Raw genomic sequence first — 26,698 nt, forward strand, 5'->3', positions numbered from 1 at the left:
TGACAAAACAAAAGTGAAAATGTCGCAGTATCAGTAAAGTAAACGAAAGTAGGCTGTTAATATTATTTATAGTAGACGAGGAAACTCCTAAGATTCGAAAACATCTTCCTTTCTTAAAGTAAAAGTTTATGGTGAATAAAGTGTTAGGCGGTCAGGATAGTAATCAACTACAACTCCCATGTTTCTTAGAAACTAACATTTGCCGGAAGTGGAACTCTGCTTACCGGACGTAAACCCTTAGGTTGTTAAAAAACTCTTCAGCATGTCTTTTAAAAGAGAAGGAGATGATCTTAGTCAGCTAAATGTTCTCAAGGTAAGGAAATCATATTAAATGATCATTCAATGATGTGTTATAAAAGAAATCGAGTACTGTTTAGCTTTTTATTTATTGGGCGTGATATCGAGAGTAGTTGTGTTTTATCGGTTTTATGGTCCTTTACATCAAAGAATTAGTGAACGTCTTTAAAACAAAGTGAAAACGTTAATTAATTCATCTTTTTTTTGGTTAGGGTGAAAGCTTAATAAACATCCAAAATGAGAAAATCAATTCCAACATATGATGGTTTACGAATTCTAAAAATTAACGATTGATATGTGTTTCATAACTCAGTTTTTGGCAATTAAATAAAATCAAATGGAAGGAATAGGTTTAGCTTTCTGTCATGACATTTAAAAATAACTTTCGGACTTTAAATTTAATTAGAACATTAGAACAGGGCATTCAGTCTAACAAGCCCGTCCTTCATATTCACCGAGAGGAGAGGAGAGGTTGGGAGGATGCGCTGGATAGCCAAAATAACATCAAGTCGTGATTGGAATTCGCTAAAGACTTTCCATCCCATTACCAGGCAACTTGTTACATATGTTTGTGTAAAGAAAAACTTTTCTAACACTTGTGCGAAATCTGCTTTTAATAAGTTTCCAACTGTCTTGCACTGTGCTTCTCGCGGAGCCTATTTTAAAGTAACATCTGGGATCCACTTTTCATAAATTTAAACACTCCGTTTTTTTCACCTCTTAATCTCCGTTTTCTTAAACTGAAAAGTTTCTATTCCTTCAATCACTCTTCATACCTCTTAGTCTAGTGTGTTATATAACTAAGTTTTAAGGCATACATTACCAGTTACTCTTTAAATAAAATTCATCAACAAGAACACACCTACAAGCTGAACCTGCTTTAGAAGAAATTTCCTGTATTAGAAAGTTAAATCCCAATCTGAGTATCATAGATTCTTGAAATAAGCCACCAAGTCATGTAGTGGTAATAATTCTTTGGGAACCTTAAAACTTGTCAATAGTTTGCACACCATATGTGTGTATGGGATCTAATTAGCTTGTTGAGCGGAGTCAATTTTTATTATTAAACATTTTTCTGTTTGTGTGTTTGTTCACGATCATAATCTATAGATCCAGTCCTTCTCTTTCTTTGACTCCTTGGTCCACTTTCTTCAAGTTCTTGGCTTCAGTCTTATTTTGGTTGGTCTTCTATTCATCATATTAGAGGTTGTAGCTCTTCTTCACTATTCTTTGCCAAAACGATTAGCAGCAGGACCCACAATGATTGTAGTTACCTGTGTTACACTTGTTATACTTCAGAGACTCTGTTTGTATCATTTCAAATAGGAGGAGAAGGTTGGGAACCTAGTTTTTATTTTTTTCTGTTAGTTGGAGATACTTAGCACACCTCTGGACAACAGGGTTCATCTGCACCTACAAACATTTCATCATTGCTTAGTGATCTTCATGCCATGGTGATGCTTGAAAACTTCATCCTACATGCTTTGCATGTTATTAATTGCAGGGGTGTTACTTTTTTCTGTCTCATTAGGAGAAGACATGGAAGCATCATGCATCCTATTTATCAATGTAGGAGTGCACAACTCAAGGCTAGAAAACAACAGTTTATATATTAAAACAATGATTGTGTTTTACATTTCATTATTACAGGAGAAAGTAGGGTGAAATGACATCTTTTATTATTAAAAGATTTCTTCTGTATATGCAAGATAGTCAGTTGTTCTGTGCTGTACCTCTGAAAATCTGTGAGAGAACTGAAGAGGGACTGGCTGCATATGTAACAAAGTCTTATCTGACAACCCTACTTCATTTTCCTTCTCATGTCAAGAGAGCATAGTTTCTTAAAGTTTTAGATGGTGATCGTGTCATGTTTCCACACTTTTATTTTCTGCATTACCAGCTTTATTTGGGTTATGGTTATCTTATTATCCCAGAGGGAAATGTGTCTGCAGAAAGAGATCAAAAAATCATAGGAAACAGAGATACAAGGAAAAATTCAAAATGCAACATATGACAATAATTGTTTTAAACACTGCACACACCTACAGGATTTCTACAAATATGAATTATTACATTTTATTGTACACAATAATAATTCAGAATTCAGCAGGATCCCTGCACCTACTAGAATTCAAAATGCCTATAGCTCTAAGAAAAAAAAAAAAGAGTTAAATTATTTGCTTTTTACCCTTAGGAACCTACTTTTGTGGTCTAATGGCAAAAATGAAACATAGGAAAAAGAGGATAAAAAACACGTATCCATCTTTTAAATCTGTTAATGATATAGATCGGAAAATTGCCACAGGGCTGCTGCAAACTAGTGTTTCCAAACCAGTTTGATCATTAGCATTCTTAACAGTTTTATCCAATGCATGGTTGAGTATTGTCACAATACAATTATAATTTTAATTATATTTTACTTTTTATTGTGAGCATATCATAGCTCCAGCATTGTGCCTATAGGCCTCTCATATATTATGTTTACAGTTTTGTTCTTTTGTGAAAGCAAAAAAAAATAATCAAGTATTGTTTTTTTAAGTTGCAAATAAACGTTTGACATAAATTCATTGGCTCCAAGTAAAAAGTAGTGAAAATGCAAATTGCTTATGGTGAAGTTGCAAGTAGTCTTCTGACATAAATTAAAGAGAGAATAAACATTAATTCCTCAGAAACAAAGGAACCAGTATTATTGACATTTTCTAAGTAGATAAGAATACTCTTTCCATGTAAATAGGTTTCCCAAATGTGAATTTTAAATTAAAAAATTACCTGTCCAGTTGAAGGTGCACTTGAGAAAACAAGACAGTACTGTTTCTTGTTTCCTTGTAGTCTTTGTGTATATATGTAATAGGATGAATTTTATGTAGCCAGTGCTTATTATGTTGCAGCTTCTCTACTACCTGATTACAAGGTTTACCTTCGTTGTGGTGCACAAAAAGCAAAGTGTTATTGATTACATCATACAGCCATATTTGAACTCTCATGATGGGTACTCTCTTGTCAAACACTCTGAGAATATACAAACTTAATATGGAATCAAACATGTTTGAATGTAAAAGTGAACAATTCATATATTAAAAAAAATCCAGTTTGTTAATATTACATGTGATTCCCCACATACAGGTCTCTTTAAAAGCTCATTATATTATGTACTTATTATATACTGAATCTTTATAATCCAATTTAGGCTCATAGGAACCCAGTACACCATTCGTACTTCCTGAATATGGTTGTCATTCACAGTGTGCATTTACGTAGATCTCCATCCCAGTTCTATTTCAGTTTTCAAAATGCCTGTCTTGTGGACACTTAAATCAGACTTTTAAAAATTAAATTACTTTTTTCCATTTTTTTCATATGCCAGTTAAACAGTTAACACCATTATATTAATGGATGTTACATACTTGACGAAGTATATGCTGGCTTGACAAAAAGTAGTTATATTTACAGTCCAAATAAAAAAAAATTACTGTGTTGTACTTCATCATATAATTTTTCTTTATATTATCATTACGTTTTGCACTGGTGTAAATAGGTTAAAATACACATGGCTGTGTTGTAGCACTGCCTGCCTAAATGTAGGAATCTGCCATAGGTTGCATACAAAAGTAAGAGTGAATAAGTGGACAAAAGATCTAAAATTCCCATATACTACATTACAAGATAAAATGTTTTGATCCTCATCACAAGTGTTTTTATTAATTTCATATCTGATTTTGTAGAAAAGAATGTGTGTCTTTTGTAAATTTCATATTTTTCTATATTTTAGTCCCAGTCTTTTTTTTTTTTTTTTTTTTTGCTGCAGCATTATCCTCTCAGTTACCAAATATGAAATGCATACTATAAAGCTAATATTAACTCATTCTTTCTTTTTTATTTTAGTATCTTTAATAAGGGTTAGCAAAACATAAGCAGATTAATTCTGGTATGCAGCCTTTTAGCATCTGTAATTATTGTGACATCTTAGCTTGTCTCTATCCTTTCATTAACAGTTTGTTTTAAATGAAATACTTATTGTATAAGTTTCCCTTTCCTGTGTTTTTAATACTAGTTTATTGATTTTAAAGCTTCAGTTATGTTTGCTGTAAAGCTACACAATAATTTCTCTAAGCTTCAATTAATCAAATTTTTTTTTTTCCTCTTTTTTTTAAAAAAAAATCTGATTATGGCAAAGAAACGAAGAGTTGCAGATCTCTTGTCTAATTACATACCTGAAGATGAAGCAGCACTGCTTAAAAATGGAAGGTTAAAATTTATATTTTTTACGTCATTATTGAAACATTGCTTCAGTGTTCTGTACTAGAGTTATGTTACAGCATTGTCTTTAAGATGTCATTTATTCATATGTGCATGTCATATCACCAAAAGGAGAGATTCACAACAGAGGTTTGTTTTTAAGCTGTCCAAAGAGAGATCGTTAAGTATGCTGATATTCTAATATTATTTATTAGGAACTAGTGCAGATTACCTTTGTGTTGATCTACATTAGTTAAAAGCAGTACTAAACTGTACTAATGCATATTATAGTCAAATTTTTAGTGTATAATTTATGCTGCAGGATATGTTACCACCTAATAAATGTTAGAGCCCTATTTGATTCTCAGCCATGAAGGCCTTTTTGTGTCATTGTCTGTATTTTATGAGATGCCAAACAATCAGAAGATGGATGGAGAGAGAAAAGTTTGCCCATAGCAAGTAAAACGTAATTTGTACTTGACATTGCTTGAACAAATCTGCAAAGACTGGGTGTGGAAATTTCCAAATTCAAATGTACAAACACTTACAAGCTTATCTTCTGTTTAAATATATATCATTAATGAGATGAAAATGTAGCAGTATGGGTCAGCATTTCTTTTTTTTGTTACTCAGTTAAATTTTTGTTGAATATTATGTATAAGTAAGAAGTCATCAAGTCAATGCATACAGTATATAACACAATATTGTTTTAGAAATACAGTAATCCCTCCTCCATCGCGGGGGTTGCGTTCCAGAGCCACCCGCGAAATAAGAAAATCCGCGAAGTAGAAACCATATGTTTATATGGTTATTTTTATATTGTCATGCTTGGGTCACAGATTTGCGCAGAAACACAGGAGGTTGTAGAGAGACAGGAACGTTATTCAAACACTGCAAACAAACATTTGTCTCTTTTTCAAAAGTTTAAACTGTGCTCCATGACAAGACAGAGATGACAGTTCTGTCTCACAATTAAAAGAATGCAAACATATCTTCCTCTTCAAAGGAGTGCGCGTCAGGAGCACAGACTGTCAGAAAGAGAGAGAGAAAAGCAAACAAATCAATAGGGCTGTTTGGCTTTTAAGTATGCGAAGCACCGCTGGTACAAAGCTGTTGAAGGCGGCAGCTCACACCCCCTCCGTCAGGAGCAGAGAGAGAGAGAGAGAGAGAGAGACAGACAGAGACAGAGACAGAGACAGAGAAAAACAAACAGTCAAAAATCAATACGTGCCCTTCGAGCTTTTAAGTATGCGAAGCACCGTGCAGCATGTCGCTTCACGAAGCAGCTGCACAGAAGGTAGCAACGTGAAGATAATCTTTCAGCATTTTTAGACGAGCGTCCGTATCGTCTAGGTGTGCGAACAGCCCCCCTGCTCACACCCCCTACGTCAGGATCAGAGAAAGTCCGCGCAAGAGAGAGAGAAAAGTAAGCTGGGTAGCTTCTCGGCCATCTGCCAATAGCATCCCTTGTATAAAATCAACTGGGCAAACCAACTGAGGAAGCATGTACCAGAAATTAAAAGACCCATTGTCCTCAGAAATCCACGAACCAGCAAAAAATCTGCGATATATATTTAAATATGCTTACATATAAAATCCACGATAGAGTGAAGCCGCGAAAGGCATATGTATATTTGATACATTTTCCTTGCACACTTTTTCCTGGTCACAGTTGTGTGGCAACAGGAGGCTTTCCTAGTAGCAAATGTTAGAAGGAATGGTCCACTGATGAATAGGAAGCCTGTTCGTTACTTGGTGTATTGTACTTGTATTCATTCAAATGTATGTTGTCAATTGTAGCTGTTAAAAACATATGTGGGTATGCATCTTGAAGAACAGGGGTTGTGTTTATTAACAACAGCTTTTGCTACTGACTGTGATGTGGCATTAGAAAATAGAGTTGTTTTTTGAGGGACTTTACACTCTTTTTTTATAGAGTATATTTTTTCATATTTTTTGGTCTTGGTAATATAGCAGAAATAACCTGAACTCTCTTCTGTATGTACATTCTTTCAGGTATACTTGTCTGGTATGTTCCTACAGACCAGTATTTGATACTGTGGATATGCTTACTGTTCACAGGACTGGCAAGAGACACTTAGCAGGTAAGGCAGTTTTATGCACATAAAACTGTTAATGTCTAAAAAGTAAACAAAATTGGACTGTTTTATGTCTCAAAGATAGGATTCCACAGAGTCACAGAATTCCAAGCATGCAATGTCAGCTTTTCAGCTCAGAAATGTTCTAGACATAAATGATGTGGGGTAACAATAACTGGTCATAATCCTACTTCTTCCAGTATGTGTATATGTTTATTGCTTTCTTTTTGGTAATGTTCATTTACATAAACTGTGTTGATTTAAATGTTTGTAGGTTTGAAACAGTTTTATGGTAAGAAGCAACAACTGAAAAATGAAGTTGAAAAACGTCGCCACCAGGACTACATTAAAGCTGAAGAAGAAGGAAGAAAAGTAATAATAGAATCATTTTTAACTGATTTCGTTATATTACTTGTTTCCTAGAAAACAACATCACATGGTACTATACAAATGAATAAAAATACACTGCAAAGAAATTAAAAATAAACATTAGATTATTACATGCATACATTTTTAATCCTGCTCCATAGAGTTCAAGGTTGTGGTGTGTATCTTGGCAGCACGGGACACAAGACTGTGTCCATCACAGTGCTCACACTGGACCTAATTACGGTTGTACTGCACCACCATACCTCCCCAACTAAGTTTCGAGAGAATTTAAATACTTGATAATTTATAGAGAAAATTCAAGAACTGGAAAGAGATTTAACATGTCCTTGGCTTCAAGTGTGGATATAATTTGATTAATGAAAACTTAATTTGAAACACAGTAAAGCATAATTGGCATCATGTGCATGTGATAAAAAAAGAAAGCAATAAACAAATAGTAGATTTTCACACATGATTTGAATTCACTCTTGAATTGATGAAGTGTCTCTGACAAGCTTATTACATATTGTAACCAACTCCTTAAATCACATTAGTGAAACATGAGAGTGGGTATGACTTTTTTACTTCCCGTTTACCTATTCATATTTACTATTATTTATTTAGATCCATTTATACAAGATGTTAAAAATCTGGAACTGCTGAAGCAGCCCTTCTCATTGGCATCCAACCCCATTATTATGACATAATCTTGATCAAATTGTGACCCAGTCTTTTTGTGCAGTGTATGCTTACTGAATGTGTTTGGCCAGGGTTACATGTAGATATGGGCCAGCACATTTTTTGAATGTTTTTATTATTTTTATTTAAGTACTTGGCTTAATAAATTGGTTAAATAAATGCCTGAATGCAGAATATTTATTGATCTTTTTTTCCTTTTAAGGTAGAGGCATGTCCTGCTCCTCTTTTAGCTCAAACACGACAGATAACCCACCATGCACTGCTTAAGTCAGCTCCATACAACAGCTGTCACAAGAGGAACAGGTAATAAAATTTAAAGGAATCCAAAGTTACTTACAAAGCATACATAAACAGTAGTGTGTAAGATTGTTGCAATTAAATTAATGCAATCAATTGATTAAAAAATAATGGACTGAAAATGAAATGCATTCCAACATGTTAACTACATTGAAATACAATACATATTTAATTGGTGCACTTAATTATGGCACACTTTACTCTGTCACAATTAATAACATATCAGCCAAATGATCTATTGCTGTTCAATACGACACACAATTTTTGTGTCATCTTAAAATGCATTACAACAGTTCATTGCATTTTAATTCATGTTCATCGGGTATCATAACTAAAATGAAAGCAAACTTATTGCATTTCACTTAGTGGCTGCTCAGAGTGTATTGCATTTCGATTCAAGATCATGTATTAATGATGTCCAAAATAACTGTAATCAAACAACCAATAAACATCAAAAAGGTAGGGCACGGGGTGTCCATAGTTGGGGCAACGGATAGTTGAACATGTGAAACGATGGGGGGAAAATGCATATAATATCTGGTTATCACTTAGGATATGAATAGAAAGCTATGACACAACCAAGCTTGGTAACAATTTTTTCACTGTAGTCAGTATTTAGTTAAAACTACTCACTACCCACACCTCAAAATTGTAACCATACTGCTTAATTTAACATGTATGAAAAGTAGGGTTGCCAGACGTCCTGAGTTCAACAGATAAATCCAGAGTCACACATTGCCTCTGAAAATCCCATTTGAACAAAAATTCTGTGTAGAAAAAGAAAATCTTAAATCAATTTTTGTATTGAATATGTAGTTAAAGAAGCTCGCCAATTTTTTGTAGACAGTTTGGCATACCACCTTTTATATAAATAAATAAATAAATAAATAAATAAATAAATAAATTTGTAACTGTTAGCTAAATCTGAGTATTTGAGCTGTGTGTGCTTGTGTCCTCATAAGTTTCTCGTGCTCATCATGGCTGCTTGTGCTAGTGTGCTAGTGATGATTACTCTGTGACTATTTTATATGTGTACTATTTATATAATTATATGTTTATATTATACATGTTTATGTATCTATAATTATAAATCAATTACAATGATCTATTTTTTAGTCTTCCTTAGTTCCTTAACATCTTTTTTTTTTTTTTTTTTTTTTTTTTTTTAATTGCTCGGGTGGCTATCCCGATCTGTGAGTTGGGAAATCTGGCAACACTGATGTAAGAAAACAACTTTAGACAGCTTAACATAAGAGTAAACTTTTTCAGCAAGAGCTTAAGCATATTTTTGAAATTTCATTAATCACTCCGCAGTCCACATTTACAAAACTTATGCTTGCTGGAAGAACACAGGAATGTTTAGAAATGTACTGCCTCTTACCCTAACTTTTGATGCCCCTTGCCCTACCTTTTGAAACTGATTGGTCATTTAGTTACATTCAGTTTTGGCGAAAAATGTGTGGTCTTGAATTGAAATGCAGTACATTCTAAATGGCCAATGAGTGAAATGGAATATGTTTGGTTTGTTTTATTACCATGACTTAAAATGTAATTAACATTTGTATTGCATTTTAAACTGACATAAAAATTGCATGCCATTGTGAAAAGCAATCGGCACAATTTTGGTACAATAAAATGCATTCACAATTTAAATGTAGCACTTGCATATATATATACTCACAGGTGGCGCAGTGGTAGTGCTGCTGCTTTACAGTAAGGAGATTGTGGGTTCGTTTCCTGGGTCCTTCCTGTGTGGAGAGCACTTTGAGTAGTGAGAAAAGCGCTATATAAATGTAAAGAATTATTATTATTAAAGAATTATTATATTGCATTTCAGTGTTGTTAACAATTTGGATTGCATTTCATTTTGGTATTGATAATCTTACATATACATTAAGTACACTTAGAAAGTGATTCATTAGGAAAAAAGAACTGGTAATCTTGTGAATTAAAATTAAATATGTAACATGAAATATTCTGTATTTAAAGATGGAAATGTTAATGTACATTTTAAATAAACTGCAGTTAAAGCAAGATTGATATAACATATGAAAGGACAAATGTCTGGATTAATCTTAGTGTGTTCATTAGTTGTTTTATTACATTTTTGTGCAAACCTAATGTGCATAACAATTTTCTGAAGTGCAACTCTCTTAGGCACAGACTATGTCTGTCATAATAAATTCTACCCCGACTATTTATCCACTATCAATGTTAGGGTCCTGTGGACACAGGGTTGACCCTAGCAGCATTTTAAACAAGGCAGGATTCAACCCAGAAGAAATGTCTTTATATTGCAGAATACAGACACACACAGATTCATACTTACTCAAGTGTAGGCCAAGTAAAGTTGTCAGTTAAGCCAATTTGCATATATTTGGGATGTGGGTAAAAAAATCGCAGTACCAACAGGAAAACTGTAAGGTTCCATTATTTTAGTATATTTATGAATCTAAAAGGCTGTAATTATTACAAAACATGAAATGTCTGTTTAAATTCTGAGTATGTTAAAGGTAGTTTGATTTAAAGCAACACAAAAGAATCTGTCCAAAGAAAACTGCAATAATTTATTTTAAAATGTTTTGTTACAGGCCTAATGTCAACCCCTCCCAATCTGAAGTAGAAAGCACATCAGCTGTTACAACCAGTCCTTTGCCATCTTTTTCTGTGGTGGAGACGACTTCCTGCATTAACACCATTCCAGAAACACTACCTCCTGAAGACAGCAAGAGTCTACCAGGTATTGTTCTTGTTGTTAGTGTAATCAAATGTAAAACAAGCATATACTTTATTAAACAAAGGCAGATTACTGGCTTAAGGCTCTTTTTAAATTCTTTGAAGTTTATAAATATTGCTTCATATAATGGCATTTTTAAAAATGTTTGATTGTTCTGGTATTTCAAAAGTGGATGTGCCATTGCTGTTCACCTGGGAAGGTGCAACAGTGATAAGAAGAGACATTTTTCCTGTGCTCATATGACCAATTTTTTTGTAAACTTCACATTTTAAGGAAAACTTTACTTTTATACTCCACGTGCAGACATTAAGGGTAAAGGGGTTTTGTAACTACATATTTAATAGTTGTCTCAAAGTGATATTTGATGAGGAAGAATAATGTGAAAAAAATAACTTAGTACATGGACTAGAGATAACTTGCCTGAGTAGCAGGTTACTACCAGGCAGTGCACTTTATGTTAGTGTGCCTGATATCAGTGAAGAGGGGCACCCAGTGTCTGGCTGGATGGGGCTGTCATTAGAGGAGAATCTTGTGGATCCCAGTATTAGGGGCTTAGTGTGAAAATCGGCTGAAGACAGAAATTTGTTTATTTCAACTCTAGAAAAGGGAAAACGTGGGTATCATCAGCTATGTCACAAATTCATGAAAAGTCCTCTATCAATTAATGCTTGGAAGGTTTACTTAAAAGATCACATCATATTCTGCATGCTCACCTATTGCATATAATTTTATTTTCAGTCAAAGATGTGCTTGAAGGGCTTCGTCTTCCTCTTCATCATCCTCATTGCTGGTTTAACATCCATTTCCTAGGTTTAGCCAGTTGGAAATTAATGACTTTGAAAATAAAAGCATGGATGTTTGTTTTTTTTTTTTTTTTTTTTAAATTAGAGTGCCATTTATTTATTTTTTTTTATTTTCAAATAATTTCCTCTAAAAATTCATTTAAATATCTGGAAACTGCATTTCAGGGACTGAATCTACAAGTCAAATCAAACTTTAGTTATAAAGCACATTGAAAAAAACTAAGCTGAACTAAAGTGCTGTATATGATACGCTAAAATACAAGAAACAATTAAAATATTTATACACATAACAAAACCACAATTATGACAAACTGTACATGAAAGATACACTCAAAATACCCACATACATACTCATAATCATGAATGTACATGGACCAACATATACAAACATAATATTTAAACTCGTACAGGGTCAAAGTATAGTGAAAAGAAATAAGTGATGATGACCTAAAGTAACTAAAGTAATGTTGGGGGAGATTTAATATAATTGGTTAAGCTATTCCAAAGAGAGAACAACAAAATACAGATTTTTTTTTTTTTTTTAAACACCCCTTGTTTGCTTCAACCTCAACCTTGGCACCACTAAGATCAATCATCTGGCTAGGAAACCAGTAGTGCTCTTGTTGAGTGTAAAAGTGAAGTTCCAAAAGGTAAGAGAAAGCCATTCAATTCAAACATGTAAAAACAAGTAACAAGATATTAAAATGAATTCTTTAGCGGGCCAGAAAGCCACTGGAGTGAGGTAAATATTGGTAAGATGTGGTTACTTATACCAGGCCAATTTTGGGATGACATATAGACTGTCTTTCACATTTTTGGGCTGCATAAGGAAACACTAGTCTGTGTTTTTTTTTTTTGGAGGGTGGGATTTGGGTGGTTGGGAAATACCTGGACAAAGGGAATACATGCACACTCCACATTGTAACTGGACGTGGAATTGAGCACTTGTCCCTACAACTGTGTTGCACCAGCTCTACCCACTTTACTACCTTGCTATCGTAATATAAAGTAAAAAGAAACAAGGTCCCAGCTTACTCCGCCAAATCATCCAGGTTGTCTCCATTTATGCAAGTGATGGGTCTCTTCTTAAATGCACACAGAAAAAAATTGCTTTCACAATACGACATATATTTTATGACTAACTTTTGGAGCAAATGTTACATGTTGGTCAGATATTAAGTGACAAGGTATATTCTTTGTTGTAAATAATTCTTAAGTTTATTCAGCCTTGCAAAAATAAAGAACTATGACACTTAAATTATAAAAAAAAAATAGTACCAGATACTTGTTCTCTGCAATCTGGAAGTGGATTAACGATATAGAAAATTGATGCATAGATGAATAGCACAGGGTAGTAAAAAGACTGTTGGAAGAAGAAGCTTAACTCACATTTTCTGTATTTTTTTTAAAGATATAGTATAGATGAAAACATTGTTCCATATTTAACTTTAACAGAATAGTTTCTGATTGACAATTACTGGACATTGTTTAAATATGAAGTGATGCTAAATTTGCAGATCTAACCTTCTGGAACTTAACAGTAATTTCGCCACTTGTCAGAGGCTCTTTCCCTTGAAGATCTGCTACAGGTTACATGTATATCGTCTTTGTTGTAATGCTTACTCACTTACATTACTTAAACTAATGCTCATCACCTCTGATTTAATTTATGTCTCTTAGCTGACTGAGCATTTTTCCAACAAAGATAATAACATATGGGTCAAGCATTAGCTGATAGTATTCATATACCTTCAGATATACAGGCTTTCCTTTTCTAGGAGGTAAATCCAAGATAATTACTGCATGTTGCTGTATTATCTTTCTTCAAAGACCACAGGTCATTTGCACTTTATCCAGCAGTTAAATTTCTATTAAAGGCTCCATGGTGTTGGATGATGTCATATTTATGTTGCTCATATAAGCTAGTTGATTTCAGTTGTGATACATTAGGCACTGACCGTCCCCTGCAGCTCTGCCTGCGTAGTAGTGGAACAGGACAGTGAGGAGGGTCCTGCCCAATGAGAAAAGTCAGAAAAAAATCAACTGGAATGTTTAAGCAAATTATAGGAAAAAAACCCCGATCTAAATCCATTAAGTAGTTCTCTCATTTACTAGCTAAGCAGAGATAAGGAATGCCCCCGTTCCCTCGGCCCGCTACGTGTCTCTTGGATTTGCCCAAATAAATCTGTACTGTAAGTGAACTATGATACATAGTGCAATGAGAGAAATCACAAAATCAATCAGAATGTTCAGCAAATTGTAGAAAAAAACCTGATCTAAATCTGTTAAGTAGTTCTCTCATGAAAAGCAGACACAGATGTTGGATTTTATATAATATATATAGAGAGAGAGATTTAGAGTTTCAAGTGTAGAGTTATTCAAGTCATTGAAGTATATAATTGAAACCATGGTATGAATGACTATCAATCACTGAACTTGACCATCACAAGATTTAGTCAATCAGATCTGTTGGCTTTCTGTTAATTAGAGTACCATATAAGAAGATACTTTTTATAATGATTGAAAATGGCATTTGCTACAACCAATCTATTATAACCACAAAGTTTTACTGTTCTCCATTGTTGCTTCCTCTTCCAATTTCATGTCTTCTCAAAATGTGTGCCTTAAAACAGTCACTGAATCCCACTTGGACATTTCAGTCTCTGAGAATTGTCATTGGAATATTTTCAGTACATTTGCCTTTAGTTCATTGTAGACTGATGTTTTGCCATTAATACCTGCATCTACTGTATATTGGAGCATATATGACAATGAATTCTGTTTATTTTACCACTGAGTCTAATGCATGCCAGTCTTTATGGTATTAGGTTCCATGCTAACAATGTTTTGTGAACGGCCATATTCAAAGCAAAAGCTATGCCATATCTTTCATAGTTGTCAGATGAACCTCTGTAATGAAGCCGGTATTCGATATTTAATTTGCATTTTATACTTCAGAACCATTCATTCTAGTTTCAAATGTGGAAGACCCTCGATAAAGTAATTGTACAGGCTTTTGACTCTTGCATATTTGGGTTGATGAATGTGTGTGTATATTCAACAAGCAACACTCAGTCAATTACTTCTGTTGATTGTGTCAGGTAGTTTGCAACTTGCATGTTTTAACAGGGACACCATTAGATTAAGGATTATTTAATCAGGATGTGATCATGATGAAGGTGCATGAGCATTTTAGAAACAAGTCACTTTTCAAAAGCGCAAAGTAGAATAATAAATTACATCTTTCTATCTTCATTCATGACTGTTGAAAAACATATACAGATTCCTTCTTGATGCAAGATAATCTTAATCCTGCCTGCAGCCTACTCTTTCTTTATTTGTAATTGGCCACCCACAGTATTTTGACAAATGGGGTGAATCTCAGTGTGCAGTTTGTCATAGTCAACGGCCAACTTTGGCCATGTCTGCTACAACTTTTTTTTCTCAGTCTGTGTTGGAAAAATTTTGACTTGTAATATTACTCATCAGCAACTTTTAGTTTATTATTCCTTTTAAATGCCATTGTCAACAAGCATATAAAGAACATTTTGCAGTTTAATTGAGTTATTTGCTCTTGGAATTCATTTAATTCTTCCTGAGTAGGTGTATACTGTTAACAATAAAATAGCCATTTTCAATAATTTATTGCATATTAGCAACATTTAGTATAAAAAAACTTGTAGCTTAGTGCGCTAGTTTTAACCTTTATATATTTGTTTTCAGTTGTATTTGTTTTTAAAAAGCTTTTTATAAGAATGAACAAGAATGTCAGGAACGTTTGCAGAACTATAAGATATAATGATGCAGTATTTTATTATAGTTTATATGTATTACCAGGGGGTTCCCCCCCCGCTCGCTTTGCTTGCCAACCTCCCCCAGCCCACGCTAGGTGCCAGACACTTCACGCCTCTGCCGCTTGCATTGTGAAGAGGGGGGCTGAATGCACCCCAAGGAGATGCAGTTGCTTCTCTGAAACCCCCTCTCAAATGGTGATACAATGTTAAACAAATAGGTTTTTTATATATATATATATATATATATATATATATATATATATATATATATATATATATATATATATATATATATATATATATATATATACCTCCTCTTTGCTCGATTTGCTGCTGCTGTGTCTTTTATTTCCAGCCCTGGGCGTGGTTAAATCTTTTGGCACAAAGTCTCATCTCGTTGATGTGGGTTATTGATATTTTTTTAGTTTATAATTTAAAAACAGAATAAGAATCTGAAAATCTAACAACGTCACATTAAAGTTTGATAAATTCTGAAAAAAATGATACCAAACATAATACATAGGTTTTAAAAAAAGTCAGATTTACAGTGTGACAAAAAATGTGACATGAAATCGTTGCAGTTTTAGGCTTAGGATTTTATATACAGTATATAGAGTAGATTTGGTAGGTGCACAGTGGTTAAAGCCCCAAGAGACTGGTTTGGAATAGAGATTCTCCAATTGATCGGTTTCTGATTGGAATCTGCTGATTTTCCCTTTAAAAAAAAAAAAAAAAAAAAAAAAAAAAAGAAGACCTGATTGGTAATATTCACCAAAACCGATCTTTTCAGCCCCTGCTTTTCTAAGTTTTATGATAATTTAGTTACTGTGCTCTTTTATACAATATGGTAATATGGTAGTTGAGCCAGCTTGCATCCTTTTTATTTCTTTTGCAGCAAACTGCCTGCAGTGTAAAAAAACAGAAGCAAGTGGAAACATGTTTTATCCGTGAATGAGATGTGATTAGGATATTAGTTATGTTAAAGAAAGTTGTCTAATAAAAAGAAAAAAGTAATCGAAGAAGTCATCTTGTGCAAATAGACAAACAGCAAGAAAAGCTACTTTAACCAATTCAGAACTTTTTATTTTCTCCTTTACATTAAAAGGGACATTGCTTGAGTTTTTATCAGAGTGTTTGTTTAAAATGCAGAAGTTTATGCTTTTAGTTGGAAAAAGAAAAGAGAAACACAAATTTGAAATTGCTTAGTAAACAATAGGCTTTTTTTTTTTTTTTTTTAAAGATTTGTACTGTGTTTATTATTTGTTGCAGTGTGTTACACACCATACGTATTGGTAAGAAACAAGCACTTCATAATTAAAATGTTAATCTATATATATATATATATATATATATATATATATATATATATATATATATATATATATATATATATATATATATATATATATATATATACACACACACAGTATATATATACTTCAAAAATTACAAATGTGTAGCTGATACTTTGAAGGAAAAAAATACACCTGTGTATATATAATTAGTAAATGCATATTTTAATAGCAAAAAGCCATTGTGCAATTAATGATTTAAAATGATTAAAACCTATAAGTGTATATATATATTTACATTTTGGCAAGGTTTAATTGCCAATATCAATTAGTTGATTGTGTGAATATATATGTATATTTTTGTTGTTAGAGAAATGGTGAAAACTGCTTTTTTTTTTTTTTTTTAAATTAAGCCTTGTTTCATATAGGTACAGTACAGAAAAAAAATGAAACCGCACGACAGCCTTTAATTGTGAGAAGCGTTTTAATTTCTTTTATGCCATATGTATTATGGAGAAATAGTTTTGTACATTTTATTAGTTAAAGTATGTACTTTAAGGAAATTTTATTTATTTTAGCATTTTATGGTCACTGAACAATAAGCCTACAGAATTTCATTTTGTTAATAAAAATGAGAAGTTAACACCTGTGGTCTATAGTTGAATTACAAAAATACACTTTAATATAGGACATAAGGCTTCTGTGCATCTAGTTATGCAGGAGTGTAGTGTAAAAAGTTTTTTAAAAGAATAAAGAAAAAAAATCTGTATCAGAATTGGCCAATCAAGTAACATGAAAATGTGTGATTGGTACTGGCCTTAAAAAACCTGATCAGAGCATCCCTTATTTGAAATCCTGGCATAGTTGCTCTATATAACTTGCACACTCTACCAATGTCTGACTGCCTTTTCTCTACAGATTTCTTTTTTAATACCAGTGACACTTCAGATGGATTAGGTTAATTAGCAACTTTAAGTGAGCCATGTAATGCTGTGTGTGTTTTTCAGAGTGTCTTTTGGTGAACTAAGGCCCCACATAGAGATTTTTTTTTGTTTTTATGTGTATTGTTATCATACTTAAATGTATAACCTGAATATATTAACCACAATATATTTTAATAGTTTATACTATAATATATACTATACTATACTAGTTTTTGTTTAATTAGTCATGTTTATTATTCAAGTTTCGTGACAGAGTTTGAGATATTTGGACATTTTTAATTTACATATCTGTTAACTTGAGGATTTTTTAAATTGTAGTTTTAGGTATATTATGATTATTATTTTTATTGAACTGTACAGCTACACAGAAGAAACCAGTTTCCCATAAAAGGAAAGATAATGTAAGGAAAATATCCGCTGTTTCAGTGCATACAAACAAGGAAGAGGAGGAAGAACAACGGAAAAGGCTTGAACACTATCTTACATTAAAAAGGTACCCAGTTAATTTTTTTCTATATAGAGAAACAGACTCACAATGTAATAATTTGGGTTATAGGACAAATATTTAACCTGGAAATGTAATGAATATATAGAAGTCAGGACAGCTTGTATTTTTTTTTTGTTCCATTAAAACAGATAATAATAAAATCATCCTTCACTCCAGATAGCTTACTCTATCTAGCACTGAAGATAAACGTTTGTGCCAACTGTGTGAGTAGTTACATACCAAAGAATGAGGCATGGCTAATTAAAAAAAGAACACGTAATTTATCATCTTTCCCTTCATGAATGCAGATTCAAGAAAAAGGATTGCTATGACAAAAAAAGACATTCTATAGTGTTTTGAACATGTGATGTGAAAGGAAGACAGTGACTGAGTGAAGTGGGGCAGAGTAAATTTGTGAATCAGGTAGCAGATCAATTTAATCTCATTTATTGTAGAGTGATTTTTGTCAGTCCTGGAAATGTATGGAATGATTCAGGACTGATTTTTATTTTTTTTATTTATTTTTTTATTTAAAGCAGCAGGGAAAAAATGAAGTTTGGGGTGATCCTGGAAAAGAACTGATACTCAAACTAAGTAACCTGTACAAATGCTGTATAATAATGTATTATCATAAAAAATGACTATTAAAAACATGCCTACGAATACAGAGGGTAGTGTTTACCTATTCTAGCTATTTTGCATAATGGCCCACTATATCAACATACATGCTAATCAAACTTACAAGCAAAAATGTGACCTTCAAATTTGCAAACTTATCATTGAGACTGTTTATTGTGTAATTTCATGTGGTTTATGGAGTAAGTAGGTTAGTGACAGTGTTTTTGTGGTGGTGTTTTTTTTTTTTGTTTTTTTTTAGTATTCAATAATATTGCCAGTTTAAAAGCTCAGTGTCCATAATGATGAAATATGACATAACCTTTTATAAATAACATTTTATCTAAACCATATATTTTAGTTCAGTCTGTACATTTCAGTATCCTATTATTCTTTTTAATATTTTAAAATAACCAAATAACAAAACATGGTGACAATGTCAACAAAAACACAAAGAAATAGGAGTGTAGATGTTGATGGGGGGGTAGTATTTATCTGTGAAAAGAAATGTAGAAGTTTATTCAGCAAGAGTCAGTTATACATGCATGCCAAAAGTAGCTTGTCAATTCACAAAAACCCAGCCCTATCAGAATAATAAAACTTACGAAGGAGACCTTTACCATTAGTAATATAACTTGATCTAATTATATAACTGCAACAATAAAAATTGCTTTTGGTTTTAAAAATTGCTAATGGTTTTACCTAAAGAAAACAATTATTACAGTATTTACAGTTTAGTGAGTTGTATTGCAATGTATTTTGTATTACATAATTTTGGAGCAGATTTGTTAGTACAAGATTACACAAGTACTCCAAGAACATTTTTTTTTTAATTTTATGATAAACATGTTAATATTAAGAGTTGAGAAGAGAAGTAGTTCAGTACTGTAAGATCTCATTTCTTTCTTTTCGTCAGAGTGCTTTCATCCATATGAGATGCTTTCTTTAACATATTTTGCATTTACTGACTTAAACCTTTATTATTTTGCTTGTTAATGTCATCTGCCTACTGTATGATTGCACTGTGATATTTCCAAATGCAGCATAAACAGATCAAGTCCCATTATAATGAAATCAAAATAACATATTCTCGGCAAGTTACAAAAATCTTACTTGTAGTAGTTTCTTGGATTTTTTGACTGTGTGGGTTTTTCAAATTAGTAAAAGGTTTGTATTGTTCCTTTTCAAAATTGTCATACTAGTGACTTTGCCAGATTCAGCTTTCCATAGGGAGATGCCAAAAATTAAAATTATGTCAACTGTAAAGTTGTACTTGAATTTATGTCTATCCCTCCAAAAATAATCTAACTTCCTTAATTCCATTTTTCTAGTTTAGGATTACTGCAATATTGAGTGGAGTGCAGGGCAGGGTACTCACTGATGCAGGATCAAATTTGAGGTGCACATCTTTTGTGTTTAATTTGTAAAAAGTTAACATCCTTTAAAGTTCTCATTTAAAGTAAGTAATTCAAAGTGTGAAAATGGGCTTAAAGGTTTTTGTGGTGTTTCCTTAATATGATAATGGGGTATAAAACAAATCTTTACATACATAAAAGTTTTGTGAACATTTTTTGTGGAATAAAATCTTGTATTGTTAGCATACAAAAATTTCCACCCTCACTTTGCAATATAAGACATGAAGGCAAATATGGTTGGCCTGTTCAGCTTTACTTTTTTCAATGATAACGCATAAATTGTTGGTGTATAACATAAAAATTCTCAAAGAAAGCTTTTGTTATTAAAGATTTATCTGTTTGACTCCATGCCTCAGACTTAATAGATGAGATCAGCACATTAAAATTTTGACTCCAGTTTCTGTTTTTCCAAGCCTGAGAGCTTTAGTTGCATTGGCATATAATACATGTTTGGTTTTAAATTCACTTGCTTAATAAATTAATTTTTTTTAATGTTTTCTGTAATTTAATTTTAGGCTAGCATAAATAATGGCTTAAGGGAAAAACAGGTAAATGTTATTCTCACCCTTGTTGAAGAAAAGAGATAATGTTCAGGCTGTTTAGCATTTACCAGCAGTGTGTCAGAAAAGAAAACCGCACATGTTATATACTACATAGAGGAAGGGAAGGAGAGAACAAAGCCACCATCCTTCTTTACCCTCCTGTTTTTCCTTTGGAGACACATAGTTGATAAAGGTTTACAGCTGAACCATTGAGTCTGTGACTTTCTTTTCTGTGTTTTTCTAGGGAAAAACTTTTAATTCTTTCCTTTGGAATCGCAAAGTGGCACAGCCCTGCAGTATACTGTTTAGTAAAACTATGAATGAAAATACTAGTATTAATGTTGTCTTGTCATTTTCACTCTGCTTGTCATTGGGTGGGTCACAATAGCAAAACACTGAATTGCCCTGACCAGGTCGCCCTACCAATCAGTGATTTCTTCCAACTCCTCCTGAGGAATTTCAAGGCATTCCTAGGTCAGCTTAGATATATACATATAATCCTTTGTCTGCTCCCAAGGTTTCTCCCCTTACACAGCTCTAATGGGAGGTCCCAAGAGAGTTTTCTAATTACATGCCCAACCCACCACAAGTGACTGGCTATTTTCACTTCAGGGAAGCAGTATATTTACTCCAAGGTCCTCAAGTAGTGCTGGGATCATGACCCTATCCCTATCACAGAGACTACTTGTATTTGTAATCTCATTATTTTAGTTGTTACCCAGGGTCTATGCACATTGGTTTGGATAGGGACATAGAATGACCATGATATCAAAAGTGCTGCTGCTGTCCAGTTTCCTGCTTAATTCTTTGATCACCTCTTTCCCTGCTTGTGGACATGACTCCAAGGTATTTGAACTCCGCAATTTGGGACAGCCACTTGCTTCATACCTAAAGAGAACAAGGCACTCTTTTCCCGTAGCTGACCATAACCTAAGATTTGTAATTGCAGATTGTCATTCCAACTGTATCACACTTGGGTGTGAATTGATATAAGCTATTCTGGAGATCACTGTCTGATGAGACCAAGAGGATGATATCTTTAAATAGCAGAGAAGCCCTTCTTAGGTTTACGAACTGGATACTTTCTAGTCCTATCTATCTATCTAGTCATTGGCTGTTCCTTGATATCCTGTCCCTGAAAATCTTGGAATGGGAGTGGGGACTAGATACCCTTTGGTACAGTCTAATGCCTGCATTGAATGGACTCTTACTTAACGACAATTATGTGAATACTGCTCTTGCTTTGCAAATTCAGGGACCGCATAGCACTCAGCAGCTACCTAGGAATCCCATAATGTTAAAGTGCCTTCCAAAAGATACTACTATGGGGTACATGGTAATAAGCTTTTACAAATCCACAAAGCACATGTAGGTAGGTTTGGCAAATTTCCATGACCCTTAAACTGTCTGCATTGCAAAATAGATGTTCCATTGTTCCACGGCCAGGATGTTGCATTGTTCTTCTGGATCTTAGCTTAATTTATTAAAAGTAATTTGCATTCTGGTACCTCAGCATAGTCATTCCCAGTGAGGCTAAGGAATGTGATGCTTAAATTATTAAGTCACTTCAGCATTCCTGGTAGGATCTCATTCACTCCTGCAGCCTTGATATTCAGGAAGGCTTTTAACCACCACAGCAAATTCAGCCGCAGAAATGGTTGAATCTTGTACAATGCTTCTGCCACTACCTCCACCAATTAGGAGTACATAAGTTCCCTCTGGCCCTAAACTATTCTCCTACAAATTTGCTGTTTTTCAATTATTTGTAGATTCTTCATAATTCTAATATAGCAGTCATGGATAATATCATAAACATGTAGTGAGTTTCAAAAGGACAGGTGCTGAATTCTTGTTAACAAGGCAGAAATGGCATTGAAGAGAATTCATAATGAATTTAAATAATTCGTTCCATGTTTGCCTGTTCGATTATAAAGTCTGTGCCTAGAAGAAAACTGAGGAGGACTCCCCTTCAAAAGCAAGGTGCACAAATAACTTGAAAGCAGAATTTAGAAAAAAGGAGCAGGCACGCCCAGATCCCCTTTCATAACATAATGCCTGCTGTTCTATGAATTCTGTTCCATCAAAATATCAGACATACAAACCACAATGGTTTCCGCCCTTGGCCTTTATGCAGAGAGATTTTTCCCGACTCCCTGAATCTTTTCACAATGTTATTAACTGTAGATGGTGACAGACCTAAAATCTTTGCTATCCTGCACTGAGAAACATTGTTTTTAAATTGACAGATAATTCTCTCATGAAGTTCAGCACAAAGTAGTGAGCCACAACCCATCTTTGCTTGCAGAGACTGAGCCTTTGCTGGATGCTCCGTTTATACCAAATCTTGATACCCACACCTCTTACCAGTTGACCTGCCAACTGAGGAACCTTACAGAATGTTACTTGTATAACCTTTACAGTCTTACTTTGCCTCTGTCCCAACTTTTTTGGAGTGTGTTGCAGGTATCAATTTCTAAATTTGCTTATGTTTAACAAATAAAAATGTTTGTTGGTGAAAACGCTGAAAATCTTTTCTTTGTCCTTTTGCCTGTTAAAGTTTCAAGTGAAGTACCATATTATAGATTTTAGTTTTTATTGCATTTTTAGAAAGTGTTGCAACTTTTTTGGAAATGGGGCTTGTAAATAACAAGTTACGCCACTGTGACATGTCTCAGTTCATCAAAGACTAGTCATATATAGGCCTGGGTAAAAATATCGATTTTCCCGATTAATCATTATATTTCGCTTAAGCAATTTTTTGTTGATTCTTTAAGTCTGTTTTCAGTTCTGCTGGGATTGACTCTTCTTATCCATAGCCTCGTGTAAAGATTAAATAATTTGTAATTATTAAGTAACATTTATTATCATTTGATTATATTAAATAATATCCTCAAAGTCAAATCCATGGTATTCTGTTTGGTATTGCGGGGAATTAGTCAGTCCTTGAACTAGTTAAGCATGCTGTTGTATTGGGGAGTGAAAACCTTGGGCATCTTTTTTAGAAAATCCCACCCCACTCGAAATTGAACTAGGGTCCAGGTGTGGTGATATTTTAACTAGGGCTGATGATTAATTGCCATTAAGATATGTAATTAACATGTGAAAATTTTCTCAAACCCTGTTGCTATGCCATAGAATTCCTGCCTCTACACTGGTTGATCGTGTCCTGTTTAACCTCATTACTATTATCTCCGAGATCACTCTTCTACCGCTAGTCCAGGGGTCTGCAACCTTCACTATCAAAAGAGCCATTTTGCTCCCTCTTCCTCCAAAGAAAAATAGTCTGGAGCCGCAAAACATAACACAGCTTATAAACTTTTAAAAGTTTTAATCTTTTTTTAGATTTTACATGTTACAACCACGGAATACAACAAACAGAAGTGCAGTGTGCATGTGTAGGCCTACTTTGAAATAAATTTAACTGAACTCTGCAGGCCTATTTGAGTCCTTCCTATACCTGTATAAAATTAAAATAAAAACTAGCCCACTTTAATATAAATAAAACATTTAGCTGTAGCTTAGCAGCTTTAAAAAAGTAAACATAAAATTCCATTTCAGTGTGCTCATCCTCTTCAGGTTTCCCTCTCAGCCAGCAATCAACTGAAGCACCTGAACATACAAAAAAACCTACATCAGCTCCGGGTCTGAAATAAATGTGTTTTTTTTTTTTTTTTTTAAATATTAGCCTATTAAATGCTATTGTTCTCACCTGTTTAATGTGACTTCTGTTTCTGAAGTTCGCTGCAGATCATCTCTAGCACTTTGAGCTACTTTTTGTATGAAAATGTGCTATATAAATAAATGTTGTTGTTCTATGTCGGGGCTATACGATGTGACTTTGACCTTCACACAGGACTGCAGGCTCATGTGTGAGGTGGGAGAGATATTTGGACTTTATGAAGTTCATTCTTGAGAAAACTTGCTCACATAAGTATGTTGAGCCAAAGATGGACAGGACTCCAAATGCATATTTTTTCATGTTCATATGTTTCGGGAATGGCACTCCATGTATTGAAAACAAGTTTGTCGGGTTTGGGGAGGTTTTCAATATCAGTCCATTTGTGCTCTTTAGCGAGAGTAGCCTTCTGACGGGCGACTTCTTCAAGATCCGCTGTCAGGCATTTGAACTTGGACACCCATAAATCTTTATCCGCTATGCGGCCAGTTCAATTTCTAGATCGGGCTTACTTACTCCTGTGAATGCGGATGTGTTCAGCAGGGATGGGTCGATGTCCAGGGAAGGAGAGAGTGTTTTTTTTCTTTCTGAACTCACTGAATCTTTCTCTAAATGCAGCTTGCATTGCAATAATTGTACGGTGGAAATAATCACAATTTATGTGAATGTTCACTGCTTTGAACTCTCTCAGGGAGGGGAAGTGAGAGAGTGAACCTTTCTGTACATCTCTGACAAACACTGTCATCATGCGCTCAAACACCAAAACATTTAAAGTCAGAGAATAGATGCTCTGATATTTTTATGAACGATTCTTTCATGTATTCTCCGTCTGTGAACGGCTTACCCCTCCTTACGATCTCTTGAGCTGCCACAAAACTAGCAGCTGTAGTTGATTGTGGAGAAGTGATCCACTTTTTGAAAGTATGTTTGCTCTGTTCAGCTTTCCGTTGCAGTTCCGAAATTGCTCTCTTTCGCTTATCTTCACTTGGGTATTTTTCAGTGAATGCTGAGTGCTTGTTTCGAAAATGTCTTTCAACGTTACATTTTTTGTTGTTCGATAACTTATCGCCACATATTAAGCACACCGGTAAGCCAGCGTCGTTGGCGCTGAAGGCAAATGCTTCTGTCCACGCAGAATTAAACTCTGTTCTCTTCTGGGATTTTTCATTTTTGGGATTTATTCATGGTTAGTGCAGGGGTCGCACACTCCAGAAGCCACCTGCAGGTAAAGGCGAGGGCTATAGACGTAGATGTGACGCATATTTTAGTTGACAAATTATAAATAAAAATAAAAATTAGATGTTAAAGTGTATAACAGTAGTAGTAGTAAATAAACATTATATATATTACATATATTATATACAAATTAAATTAAGAAATTGCCGTTATTCATTTTCATGTTTTTTTTTTTTTTTTGTCAAGGCCAAAAGGAGCCATTACAAGGAGGCTGAAGAGCCGCATGCGGCTCCAGAGCCGCGGGTTGCCGACCCCTGCGCTAGTCGTACACACACCGTCTTTCCCTAGCTTACTTGACTCCAGGGAACAGCGACTGTTAAAATAGTGTTTGCAACAGCAGGATGGACAGAATACGGACTCTCAGAACATTCTTTAGAAAATGCCAGTGACTGCATTATATAGTAGATTTCAGTTCTAATGACAGTGAAGCATACAAAGGTGATGGCTTTGCTCAAAAGGTAAACTTTTATGCCTCTTCTGAAAGTGTGTCCTGTAACAAGTACTTTGGTTGACTTTCAAAGCTGCTGTTCACTGATTTAAAGGGCACAAAACAGTTAGCAGATATTGTAAAAATAATTAGGTGCCTGAGTAATGTTTTTTAAAAGTTCCTTCCCTTTTCTCTCCTTCTCTCTCTCTCAAAATATGTGGTTGAAGGATCAGACTCGGCTTTTAATAATTGACCTCTATACTGTTATAGTATATCTATCCAGTATCATTGTAAGCTTTGACAGATAGGGCAGCATAGCATAGTAGTGGAAGCTACAAGAGGACAAATCCGCTGTCCTGGTTAAGTAAGCAAGAAAATATTAAGAATCCCCAACCTCTGTTGTGCCTTGTTAACATTTATTTTTAGTATTTGTTGTCAATTAAAAAAGAATATTCCTTGAACTGAGCAGTTTAAATATACTGGTATGCTTAAGCAACTAACTGGAATAATTTAGTATGCCTCATCAAGTGGTTATTAAAAATGTTTTGTATTAAGAAGTAATCACTGTTATTTCTACTTTATAGAAAAAATATGAACGAGCTTGAAGGAAAATACATAAAATTTGATTAAGATGTAGTTAATTTCAATTAAAAATTTTATTTGTGCGATTATTTTTTAAGTAAGCAGCAGTCTTAATTTGAATGATGAACAATGATTTGTATTAAGTAATAAT

General features: G+C 33.9%; 1 protein-coding gene across 2 annotated transcripts in view; it reads left to right on the forward strand.

Annotated features, from left to right (window-relative positions):
- The first annotated feature begins 207 nt into the window (after positions 1-207).
- scnm1 (sodium channel modifier 1) overlaps positions 208-26,698 on the forward strand; it is a 31,963-nt gene continuing 5,472 nt past the window's right edge. The window contains exons 1-7 of one of the 2 annotated variants that reach the window (XM_051923661.1): positions 208-313; positions 4,472-4,542; positions 6,550-6,638; positions 6,907-7,004; positions 7,903-8,003; positions 10,589-10,737; positions 17,928-18,060. In XM_051923661.1, the coding sequence (XP_051779621.1) occupies positions 263-313; positions 4,472-4,542; positions 6,550-6,638; positions 6,907-7,004; positions 7,903-8,003; positions 10,589-10,737; positions 17,928-18,060 (692 nt within the window). In that variant the 5' untranslated portion in view covers positions 208-262. The remainder of the gene's footprint in view (positions 314-4,471; positions 4,543-6,549; positions 6,639-6,906; positions 7,005-7,902; positions 8,004-10,588; positions 10,738-17,927; positions 18,061-26,698) is intronic. The other variant, XM_051923662.1, reaches the window with a different exon arrangement.

This window comes from Erpetoichthys calabaricus, chromosome 2, assembly GCF_900747795.2.
Source record: "Erpetoichthys calabaricus chromosome 2, fErpCal1.3, whole genome shotgun sequence".
NCBI classification, from domain to species: Eukaryota; Metazoa; Chordata; class Cladistia; order Polypteriformes; family Polypteridae; genus Erpetoichthys; species Erpetoichthys calabaricus.